Below are 13382 nucleotides of genomic sequence, written 5' to 3' on the forward strand. Positions count from 1 at the left end.
TCCACAGCTGTCTGGAGATAATCAGATTCACAAACTGTCTTCGAAACCATCTGAGATACCCATCATTAAAAATCCGCATGGCTATCTCATCAGCATTGTGGTAAACGAACAATGTTAAGGCTGAAAATTTAATTAATGGTTACAAAATTGTATTGGAGATCAATTACAGGGTCAGATAAGTGAGGAATTGGAAAAAGCTCACACTGTTGGTAAATTTCAAGAGTTTTGAACTGAGATAATGAATTCAGTTAATAAAGTTAAAGTGCAAACAGTCGCGAGAATGCTGTTAAGAGTCACATTCCATTCAAACACAAATTCTTAATATTATATGGAGACTGGGAAATGTTTGGTGAATGTTGTTTTACATTGTAGAAAGGAATTCATGTTTTCTGGTCAGCAAGGTGATATGACAAAGTAGAAAATATAATGACATTATTTTTCATTGAGTACTGTAATGAAAGGTACTACGAGTTGAATTTCAACAGGAAAATTAGATTACAGATATGGTATAAGATCATATTTCTTGTTTAGCTCGTTAAAATTATTACATTTTCGCCTTTGTTGCTATATTTACCAATATGAATAAAGGCTGTGTAAGCACCATTGTGACAAATGGGCAGAAAAAATAATTAAAACGACAGATAAGAAAAGTGACCATGTTTACTTATGCAGAGAATTGAAGGGGTGTCCAGTGGTTATTAGTTGATTGCAGTTTGCTTATCTTATGGAACTTCATAATATATTTTCAGTGGAATTATAATTGGGGGTGATAAAAAAATTAATCAATACGACAAATACAAATAACATTGATCAGATTGTTTAATATATTTAAGAAATGCATCTAGAATGTAAGAAAAATCCCCACAAATCCCTCAACACTACTTTTCTTGTTACTCGGCTAGCGAACAAATTCTCGAAAACAGTGCTTTCTATTCAACTGTCCTAAAAAAAGAGTGCTTAGCGACAATATGAAAGCCCTTATTTGTTGGCCTTTGTGCAACGACTAATTCTGCCGCTGCACGTGCTGAAGTTGCTCACCAGCTAAACACATACTTGCAGTTGCTTGAATGGTGTCATAGTAACCGGAAAAAATGGCTTGCTTCATCTGACTTTACTGTAGTTATGTTAAATATAATTATAAGAGACTTAAATAGGAGCATTTGAAGGTTTTAGCGTTGATATGAACATAATGGTAATACAGAATAAAGCGTGAATAGAAAAAATATACAAGTTTGATTAAGGGAGAAGGCCAGTCCCACTTGGGTATCCGTTTGCGTCAAAGCCCCTTTATTTTAACGCACAGTGACAGCCTTTGAGTTACACCCATTTCCTGGGTTTTTGTTTGGCTAAAGTTAGAAAATATAGCTAAGGGTTTGACTAATGGGAAAAGCAGATGTGACTATAACACAACAAAGACACCCAAGTCGAAGTTGTCTTTCACACGGGACTAAACATTATTGATTCACGATTGAATTTAAAAAAAAAAACAGATGTAAATTACGAATAACCTAGTTAATATTGATTAACAAAGAGACAGATTGGCCTACACCATTGATTGTAAAATAACCGTTTGAAATTTAATTTTAGAAAGACTCTCAGTGTCATATGTTAAAGCTGACGAAGGGTAAAGGCAGGTGCACTTTGAGTGAGAGTGGAATGTGGAAAAGCCAGCTTCTCTACAGGGTAGTGATGCCCCTGCTTCTTCTCTACCCCCTTTGAGGATACGGTAAACTGATCCTGATTATCCCAACAGGCCTAATCCTGAGAAGCCAACACTGGCTTTTTTTTCTCAACCCCTCCCACCCCTTATGAAGACTCACTTCAGTGGGTCGAGAACCCCAGATGCTGTGCCCCTAAACTGTGAAAAGTCTTTTTTACAATAGGGACCAAAGAAGAAAAAAAAAATCAAATACACTCTATTCCCCAAACTCCCCCTGCGCATACTGGTGCCCCATCCCCACAGTCACACTTGGGAAAGCAAAGGAGCACAGTCTCATCCTAGAAAGCCTACTCAATATCCTGGGATTAGCTGTGGCCCCTCTCACTGCCCGGTCGGTCTCTCCCTTCTACTAAAGATAATTCAGACTAAACTAAACTGGTCATAGCCATTGTAAAAGATCAACTGCAAAAGAGAAACAATCAAATAAACTATTTAAGTTTAATCTCTTCTGGTTTTATTCCCATTTTCCCCTACTTGCACCCAGATGCTGTTGGATTAAAGTCTGTGGTTGGACTAACAAGCCACGACTAATACTGAATACGACAAGGCAAGGACCTTGAAACGGAAATAGTATTGAGGGTTGGAAATACGCAAGTTACTATGCCTTCTTTATGTTCGTATCCAACGGGAAAAATAGTAGTGTGTACATTCACCTTCATATTGATACAATTTTAAATTATACCGGTTCAAAATGTTCATGTTTTTTGACATTTGTGTTGCTAAAGTATTCCAGACATTATAATTAATCATCAACATGTACTCAACTTGAGCTGTTGAAAGGAAAAGAAAACATTTGTTAATCAGGGCTTTCCTGGTTTGGAGCCAGTGAGGCATTTCAACTCTAAAGTAGCACCTGTAAAAGTGGTTTTCAATTGTCTAACATCCTGTTTTGCTTTGGCTTGTCAGTATCCTTCCTCGTACAGTGGACATTGCAAACTAATTATTGGATGTATTTTGATTTACACAAAAGAACACGAATGACGGCACACACAGAGAAAAACACATGCTTCTCAAGCATTAATGCAGATGCGGCTCACACAAGAAAAATAGAGCAATGGTGTCACCTTAATGTAATGGAGGAAAGCAAGGACGCAAAATGCCATAGTGAGCCACAGAGACAGTAGATTTTTGACCATTCAAATCTGCCAATTGGAGAAATGTGAGGGTTTACCACACCCAATTCTGATGAGGCAGTTGAGGGGCAGTGGAGGAAGAAATTGAGTTAAAATGTAGGTTGCTGGGGGGAAAAAACAGAAGCCACTTGCGCCCTCTGGTTATTATTGCAGATGCCAAAAAAGTCTTCAGAATCCCAGGAAAGAAATACAGCTGATAAGTAATTGCCTTTTTATCTTAGATTTTCTGATCAGATTGGCATCCATTGGCAACCCATTGGATTTGAAGAAGGAAGTTTAAGTTGGTGCTCAAGAATATAGAGTATCTACCAATATGTTTTTACATAATGGTGTTTGGCAGGACAACCAAACTAACATCGTCTCGAGGGCAGATCTTGTATGTTTTTATGATGAGTCTCCAATGAACCTCGTCTGTTTCAGCTCAACCCACACGTCACGGGGCTCTACTTTACAGCTAACCTGGAGGAAGGATTTTGCATCAACCAAAACAACTTTGCTCTCCTTATAACAAAAAGCCCAGCAAATGTAAAAGGCGAAAGATTTTTCCTTCTTTGCTGAAAAGCATGTGATTTATTCATGGCCTTTAGACTCACCCTTTCAGTTGCAAGCCCAAGCGAAGCAGAGCATTAACATTACATGTGCAGGTGCTTTTATGGGTCCTTATCCATTACTGCTAATTTACATTTCTCAGCAAGCAAAGCCCTGAAACCAAAGCTGTATGGATGGATTTTCTTCACAAGCATGCTTATTCAATATGAAGCAAAACGTTGGTGGTGAAATGAATCATTTTCTAGTTTTGCTAGAATAAGGAGGGCGAAAAAAAGAACAATATATAGATACAACAAAAGACACTAGAATAAAGCAAATTGAATTATATGAACTGAACAGTGTATTACCATTGTATGAAAACACAAAATTTCTTGGTTTTCTGAAACATCTATTCATTCGTTTTCTGAACATGGAAGGTATATTTAGGCATGTTTACTATGAAGAACACCAATGTATTTTGCAAGGTGAGAGTTTGTGGGCAGTCCTCAAACAATGACCCTTTACCATCAGTTATTAGCTGTTGGATTCCCACTTTTTTTAGAGATTTTCCCAGTCTATGAGCACCCTCACTGAGGAACAAAGATAGTTGGTCAAATATATGTCTTCCTTTTATTTCGGGCAAGATGGTATAACCCTAAATTGGTCCTAATGAACAGCACCATGCACAGCATCAGAACTGTCAACTATGAAGTGAGCAACTGAAGTGCTTTGAACAATGTAATGGTGTCTACAGATTTTTTCTCAATTTACCATAATTTTTGGACCGTCAGGCTTGTGCTTACAAGTCACATTCTTACAAAAACTGCTCTCACGGTAAAGCTGAAAACCATCTGTCCACAGACTTGAATGTCTGTGTGAGTGACAAGTAGGTGTAGTAAGAAGCACTGAAGCGCTCATTGTGGTAGAGTTTCTTTGAAATCCACCAGCTTCTTTTCTTTAAATCCAGGCAATGCAAGTATTTCTCCACCCCCGCGACATTCTCTTTGGTCTCCACACTGACCCTTGTGAACTTAAAAACTCTAACATTTCTCCTAAATTCCATGGCAATCTTTTTTTTAAATATTGTGCATTTAATTAAATCAAGTGAAAAGGTAAACAATGTATCTTGGAATTAAATTATAAACCACCATGTGTGGTCAAAAAGCACTAGGGCTGAGTGGAAACAAATGTCCGGCTTAACTCAAATGAGCACAGGATTGGCAAACACCAAAAGCAATCTTAACTTTGAGCCTAATGTCACATGTTTTTTTTTTTTTTTTTTTGTAAACATAATACCAACCAACTAGGGTACCTGAGAAAAGAAGGGAGAATTTAAGTCCGGGAGTTAAACAGATTTCAACCATCTGTTTTGGAGAGCTTAGCTACCGATTGTCTCCCGCTGTCTAGGTATATTTACCGACAAGAAGAAAACCAAACAAGAGCATTCAAGCAGGAGACAAATCAGTCACATCAAACAATAGTCCCTGCGTCACATAGGCCATATGTCTTAAAATCCACCTGAGTGTTCTGAAAAAGAGGTCAAAGTGTATCTCAAGCAGTTACGGAAACTGGTAAAACTTTTCAATCAAGAACACTAATAATTTAATCTCTCTCACACAGCCCCACTTTGCCTAACTGTATATATCTTCCTGTTTTATTCTATCCTTAATAGCTCTAAACTGATGAACAGTCACTGGAGGCAACCATCCGTTAGCCAAAGTGTTGAACACTTAGTATTTTCTCAACACCCCTCTCAAGACTAAGAGAGCAGTGAAGAAGCACCCAGATGATATCACTGATATTGAGTTTCAGAGAAGCCATCTATCAACATTCGAAGGGTTGGCGCTGGAGGTGGTTCAGGAGGGGAAAACAGCACTGATAAGAATCTCCCTCTTTGTCTCAGTGTCGACCTCCACTACTGGGTCAAAATCCTGAGGAGATAACTGGTACACAGGTGTTGAGAAAATGAAGGATAATGGTCAAAGAGCTATTGCATTACTATAATGCAGAGGGTTGGGCCACGTGTTTGCTTAATTGCCTAAGGCCGTTTTCAAGGCAATTTAAGGTCTTTCGTCCTTCTCAAACTGAGAAGTTACTCCAAACCAAAGCAATAATACATCTTCCCTGTTCAAGCCAGTCAATGTAACAGATTGATATTCTACATATAGTAATTCCATCCTGTTCAACTATTGATACAGATAGTGATTAGCCATAATATAAAACCTAGTATAACAAAGAAAATAAATGCCATTAGTGTTCCTATTCATGACAACTGTGCAACAAATGTGCAGCATTTTTATCCACATATTGTATATATAAGCAAATATCAACATGATCTTGTAAATACTGCTAGATTTGCAGTATGTACTGTAAAACACTGGCACACATGCCACATTCCAAAATGTCTATAGCAGAATCTTTTCAGGCTATTAACAAAAGATGGAAAAATGTGCAACGATAAACATCAATAAACATCCATCTAATTTTACTTAGAGCCAATTAGTGTGCCGTCCTGAAGGTGCTTTCGTTCTTTCACAGTGAGACTCTTCTCATCTATAAAACATGCAGGTTACGCCGAGAGGTAGCTGTAAACTGCCAGTTTGCTCATTTAGTAATATCAAGGGAGTTCCTCTATCAGGTGTTCATTTTATACTTGTTGGTCTCTTGCTGCCACCTCAAGGTAAAGGACTGAGTGGAATATTTATAGTAGTACTGTCAATTTTTCAGATTTCACACTGTCAATGACACAAAATGTTATTCACTCTGAACCCTCCCAGATCAAACTAATGAGAGATCCATTATTGTCAAATTCAGCCATTCAATTGTACAAGAAACCAACCAATATGAGATATAAACTACAGTCCGTTTTTTTAAGCACTAGGCAAACTACCATGACTCGAATGTACACATGTACTGCCTGATTATGTCAGGAAACTACATCTGGTGGAAACAACATACTCATCTAAGCCAACTGCGTTTCATAACTTCCTTCAATCTCTTTCTTTCGTCATCTGGCGGCTTACAGAATGTCACTAAAAATAAACAGTCCTTGCATTGTATTGTACTAATGATTAAAAAAACAGATGGGAATCAAACAATCTTTAGTCAACTTCCATAAATTATACTCTTACAAAAACTGGTGGTATCTCAGTCTCATAAAAAATGGCCACTATTTACAACAAAACTTAATACATTTAACCTAAAAAATTTAGCATTGCTATTTAAGGTTATTATCAGTTAACATCATTTTCTAGCAGATTTATTTTATGTTTATATGGCTCAGTTCTCCTTCTAATATGTCCGAAACTAAAGACTGGAAAATTGAGGTTTCAAAACAGGTAAAATGTGTTTTATCTCTTGATGTTGTATTTTTTTTCAATGAAAGAGACCCATATTAAATCTAGAATCTTACAAATTCTGATCTATTGCAAAATCCTGTGCAGTTTTCTTCTTATGAGAAAAAAAATAACCTGCTTTGTTGGCACATGGATGGGGACTGAGATTCTATTAAAGAGATTAAATTGTTTCCATGGCCAGCTGTGACATCAAAGGCCAACCAAATTGCAACCCCTGAGTTGAACGGATTTCTCTTAAGTCACTTATTTGTGCGTTTCATCATGCTAATGGCAGAAACCATCATCCCATTATAGTGCCACAGCTGAGCAAGGTTAAACAAATGCATCTTGTCAGAGGTTGCACAACCTCCAAGTCAAGTCTTGCTGCTTCACGTGTAAATGACAGCAAATCGTCAACCTGTATTAAGCGCCTCTACGCAAACCTTTGAACTCTGCTGCCTTAGTAACTGTATTTTAAAATCTCATCTATCTATATTGAAAACTACTGAGGGCGTTGTGTTATGCAAAGAACATCTTGTCAATCTAAAATTGGCTTAGTCGTCTGAGGAATTTGGTTCAACATATACACTGACCAACATCTGTTAATTCTTATCGTGGAAGGCAAAAAATAACCTTAAAAGAGACCATTTTCAGTCAAATTATGCCTTTAGAAATTCTTAGTGCTAAGGACTTTTGCCTTTGCACTCTTCTTACAGTCTTACTCATATTGGGTATTTAGTCTATCCTACCTAGTAACATTCGTAAAATCAAATGTTGGTTATGTGTAAGGCTACTTATAGTCTGGTAGCATATAGATGCCATTATTTTTCTGTCTATCTACTATGTGTGCTCACTTTTCCTGAGCATCTCATTTGGACCTTTTAAACTGCATTTTTAAAATAAAGAACAAACATTCCGATATACATGCTCAAAATCTAAAAAAAAATGTACACAATGCCAAACATCTGTTTTTTTCTCTATCCTCCAAAACACAGATACTCAAGAGACTGCAATCAAATCATGCTTAAAAGGAAAAAGAAAAATCCCATTTCAGATCCTTCATTGTTATACTTTTGTAGCCATTATTAATGGGGCAGTTAGATAAAATACTGACAGAGCTGAATTAAATCATAACTCCTGGACTTTTTCCCAGGCGTTTATCGGTGTTAATCACAGCCGGCAGAACCTTGACATGTTTCTAATTCCACAAAACGAAGCACTATATCTATAATGACTCTACACTCCCTAAGCCCTACAGTAACCACACAATCAGTTGTGTCAACAGATGAAAATCCATTTCATCAAGATGCCCAGTCACTGCTTAGCATCCATGAGGACAACAACTGTCCAGCCAATATAACCCAGAGAACAGATGGTGATTATTGGCTTTCACTACATTTAGTGGTGGAGTTTGTCATGAATAGACAGACATGTTCAATTAAAAGGTCACTTAGTAATCATCTGACATCATTCCAACTGGGATTAACAAAACTACTGTACAAGGAAGTCAAGATTAACGGTTTGGTCACTATTTGTTTAAAACCCTATATATAAAAGACCATCATACAACATAATACTTATTTAGTAATCATGTGTCATCAAATGCCATATTTTTTTATTTCCATCAATTTGAACTCTATGTAAAATGTCAACTGAAAATGCTATAAATTGACATCAATATATTTCACCAGTGCATGTGTGAAGTTCTTAGTCTTAAAATGCATTATTAAAAAAAACAATAATAATTCACTGTAATCTAAAGGAGGCATCTGTGTCCACCAAAACACTAATTTGCATTTCATAAATTCAGACACTGCACATACATTGGTTGATATGATGGAGTCAGATAAGGAGAAATTAACTTGAGGTGACTAAGGGGAATGAAGAAGCCATAATAGAGGATTTTTCTTAACCCTTGCTTGACTACTTTCAAATATTGCTTCCCTATGTCTCATAGAAAAATATTGTTATGCATAGCGAACCTTCTTTGGCTGTTTGTCTCAGACTAAACACACACACAAACACACACACAAAAACAAAGGATGACTGTCTTCTTATGCATAGGCTTATCATAAAAATGAGGTATTTGAGCCTTGAATTTCAAATCACCCAAAATTCTTGTAGAAAGAAAAGCAGAAAACGAGGATATATATACTACAGCAAAAAACAAGAATAATCTCTCAGCCAACCCTTGACAATGTCTGGAACATGCATTTGATAGATAGGGCCACAGTGACCCCTACTGGGATATTGAGCAAGAACTGATTTAAGTCACTGCTGCTGCTTGATGTGCGTTGGCGAGAGTGCAGGAATTTAAAATGCAAACAGAAAAAAACTTGAAAATCATTGAACTGCTTGAAATTTAAATGCACACGCTCTTTAAATTAATTGGCAGTTTGATGTCACTTTAAAAAAAGGTATTTTTTGCAAGTGGAAAATAGATGTCGTTTTGTGTTGTTGTTATTATCATTGTTGGTTATTGCTACTGTTATTATTACCATTGTTATTATTATCACTGTTATGATTATTGTTATCAGTATCACTGTTAAGATTATTATTGTTATTATTACTATCATTATTATTACTATCTTCACCCATGTCCATAACAATTCAATCTTCAATAAACCATATCAATCTATTAGAGATATTGCATAGGACCATGGGGATGATTTTGTCTCCCATTGATTCTAGAAGCTAAACTGTGATTAAAAAATAGGCTACTTTGGGGGGGAAAAAAACATCATTTGTCAACTCTGACACAGGTTGTAGGTTGTGAGCATAAACATTGAGGGATTGCATAACATGTACAGTGCACAAAAAAAGAAAAAGATCTAACATTACCCAACTTCCCACTGCTCAGCTCTTTATATTGTCTGAACCAACACTTTCATTTTTATCATATTTTAGGCAACAATGCATCAATAACTAAAACCTTATTAGGTCAAAGGACACTTACCAGCATTGACAATGGCATCCAACTCCAAGACGGTGATGTCTCCTTTGTAGAGAGAGACTTTCTCATTCAGACCGCCTTTGCCTCTCAAAATCTTTCCTTCTTCCTTGCTGTCAGCTAATTGAAATGCAGGAGAAAAACATTACTTCAATATTTAATGATGATTTATAGAGTGTCATTGTATTAAACACTCATTGATGCAATTTGAAATGTAAAATGATGCACTGTTGCATTATTGTTGCCAACATGAATGATTATAAAACTGACACTGGGACAAAGTTACCTCAAATGAACCTCTTCTGTGAAAAGGTTAGCTGGTGGACCACCTTCCACTGTCACAATGGAAAGCTACAAGCTTCTTATAGAGACATATCTTGTCGTTAAATGGTTGATATGTAATGTAATAAAGATTTAATGTATGTTCAATAGTTGACTATAATGAAGAAGTCTGGTCTTTCAATAGTCATTTGCATGAAAATGGTCTATGATTCGTTCTAGGGAAAGTATCTAACTATATTATCATGCACAATTTGATAAAATAATTTGACCAAAGTTATATCTTCTCTTACAGTAGGTTTCTTCTCTCCATGATGGAATCTTGTCCAGGGTTATATAATCTTGTCGACGATAACCGTCTTTGCGTCTTTCTTCACGATCCATACGGAGAAGTCTCTCTGTAAATATATGGAAAAATAAATAAATAACATGACAATCAATTTTGCAGCCAATAGTTTGTGCTTTGACTTATCTAAAGGCATATATATTCATTTAATCCATGTTAAAAGTGAATGTATTTTTTTATTTATTTTTTATTCATTTAATCCATGTTAAAAAGTGAATGTTTTTTTTTCATGTTTTTAATATATTGGTGTATTAAAAAGATTTAAGACAATTTTGACATTTTCCACATTAACCACAAGGTCAAATCATTTTTTTCCATATTAGTTATCTATTGGTATCTCCCAATAGATGAAATCATGAAATTCCTGAACACATCATCTCTCAAAATGTGTTTTTGACAAATTCTGAAATAAAAAAAGGCAAACTTTTCTTGAAATAATAATCAATCCCTTTAGCACATGGACACATAGCCTAGATCCTGTCCTCCATCTTTGTAGTCTCAAAGTCAAAAGTTTCTTTTGCCTGATTTGCAATCTATTTATTGCTACCTTTTCAAATAACCATCTTCACTTCTTAATTAATATGAATGCAGATCTGCACCCACTGCAGACTTTTGAGCAATGACTTGGGCATAACTCACTGTATGTGCCATAATTTGATCATCACTAGCCTTTTGTGCAATTGTTTGGCTACCACTAAATGTTTGTGCAATTGTTTGAAGATCGCTAACCATTTGTGCAATAGTTTGGGCATCACTATTTGTTTGTGCAATAGTTTAAGCATCACTTACCGTTTGTGCAATAGTTTGAAGATCACTAGCCTTTTGTGCAATAGTTTAGCCATCACTACCCATGTGTGCAATGTTTGGGGATCACTAGTAGAGGAGGGCTGGAGCTCAGACTCAAAATCACAAATTCATAAATCAAATTCAGCCTTTCAATAGTTGATTTGATGACGATCGGCACATAATTCTGTTCTGGGCATGTCAATAAACACCGATAATTCATTTACATGACAACAATTAGAGGACACGGCGATCTATCGCGGTCACAATCGCAGGTGTTAAACAGGAAACTCATTTGATGATCAATTGAACATGTGCTTCTGCAGCCATCGTTGCCAATGTTTGGACGTTTTTTTGGCGTGATGCACTGACTAGATTTTACCTTGAATTGAATCAAACATGTGTTTTCTCGATTTGTAACATGTAGTAAGTCCGTTAGCACGTGTGGGTGTTACAGATCATCGCAGATCACGTCAACGATTGCGATGATGTTACTCCGACAGGTGAATGACAAAGAAACTGCACCCATGGATGCAAGCTAAACACGAAATAGCCCCGATGACAAGAAGCATCCTTGTTTTCTGAGGAAAACCGCGCAGTAACGATAGCCAAACAAGGGCTATGCATCCTCACAACATGTGCCCAAGGTGAGTGAGATCAACACATGCACTGAATGAAAAGTAGTTGAAAAGCAATCGGGGAAGCAAAATGAGCATTTGTCATCCTTAAAGCATGTCTGTCAGTCACGAAGAGCATTATATTCCCTATTCTCCACCAAAACAAGGCTTACCTTTCTCAGTCTTCCAATCCTTTTTCTTTTTGCTCATGCTGCCAGAGTAATTGGTCTTTAAGTGGCTGTTTTTTGACTGTGGCAACCCCAGACTCACTGTGAATGATGTTCCGGAGGATAAAATAGAAATAAATGTCAAGTGTGAGAGCCTTTAGTTGCTTCTCTCACCTGTGAAGCTGTCAAATATCTACGGTACCGCGAATGTTCAACCTACCGTGATTGCGGTGTAAAGTAGATGTGGGAAAAGGAAGGAAATGATTGGCTTGAGTAAACAGAAAATGGTCACGTGATTGGTTGGTTTGATGAGTCACTCAAAAGTGGTCCTCGCTGTGGATGATAGTCGAGCTTCATCTTTTGAGGTCCTGCACACCAAATCTTAAATCATTCGGAATAAGTTTGCCAAAAAATACCGATGCTTTTATCTTATTATAATTTTTAAATAGAAACGGGTGATGTCCTTGTTACTCTTGCTTATACCTGTTATATATGCTCTTTCTTCTGCACTGATTTGACCCATCTGTTGCTAATGTAAATCAGGGGAAGGTTTCATTCGTCTATGTTATACTTTTTTGCCCCTATTTTTATTATGATTTGGGAAAAAAAAGATTGGCATAACGAACATTCCAAAATGACTCAATTTAAAACATGCATCACTGTTGATATTAGTGTCGCAAGAAGAGGAGTTGAATGATATACGTTATGATGTCCATGTATTCCTCATATTCTTATTTTCGATCCAGTGAGGTTTGTTTATTGTTTTTTTATCGGTAACTGTGCAGTTATTCAGTTATTATATTTCTCATCGTGTACTATTAAAATTAGCCGCTAGATGTCAGTGATGTACTGCAGTCATAGTGAGGAAACACGTGTTCGGTCAAATATATGTAAACATAGGTACGTATCTGAAAATTTTAGCAATTATAAATAATAATAACAACAATGTATTTCTTTACACAAAATGCTACGTTATTTGCTTGGTATCACAAAGTCAAATACTTTTATTCTACAGTTTGTGAGGCACGTGACCCTCATCCCTGCACCACTTCCTTATCCCAAATATAAGGCTAGATGTCTGAATGCGGAGTCGAAAATTGGCAGCCATGATGCGTCGGGGAACTTCAGGCAGGCTCTCTTATGATGGTCGTAAGGTGAGCTATCTTTTCTATAATACTCATTGATTCCTGAATTATTGACACATTCATACATTTGTTTGGTTTGCATACAAACGAAATTTATTAATTTGGCTATAATCCAAGTTAGATACTGGATTAATAGTGGTGTCTTTATTATTATGAATACATATGAATTTATTTTATCACAGATTTGAAGCATCCCTTTTAAAGTTGGTCATAGATCTAACCATTTAAAGTTATTTTAAGCTAAACACTCAATTAACCTAATATTTGTTGACTAGGCCTGACTTACAATGGCCGATGATGAGTGACGTATGTTCTAGCCCAATTACCAGTGATATCACTTTTCTTATGTTGCATATATATTGATCATTTTATAGCATCG

The 13382-nt window shown here is 36.4% G+C and overlaps 1 protein-coding gene across 1 annotated transcript in view; it reads right to left on the reverse strand.

Moving 5' to 3' along the window:
• The window catches only part of macrod2 (mono-ADP ribosylhydrolase 2), a 223478-nt gene extending 211402 nt beyond the window's left edge, over positions 1–12076 (reverse strand). Inside the window, exons 1-3 of the mRNA XM_077730134.1 lie at positions 11865–12076; positions 10239–10343; positions 9673–9786 (exon numbers count right to left, since the gene is read on the reverse strand). Coding sequence (XP_077586260.1) covers positions 9673–9786; positions 10239–10343; positions 11865–11901 — 256 coding nt within the window. The 5' untranslated portion in view covers positions 11902–12076. The remainder of the gene's footprint in view (positions 1–9672; positions 9787–10238; positions 10344–11864) is intronic.
• Positions 12077–13382: the final 1306 nt, after the last annotated feature.

The sequence above is a fragment of the Stigmatopora nigra genome, chromosome 12 (assembly GCF_051989575.1).
Source record: "Stigmatopora nigra isolate UIUO_SnigA chromosome 12, RoL_Snig_1.1, whole genome shotgun sequence".
NCBI classification, from domain to species: Eukaryota; Metazoa; Chordata; class Actinopteri; order Syngnathiformes; family Syngnathidae; genus Stigmatopora; species Stigmatopora nigra.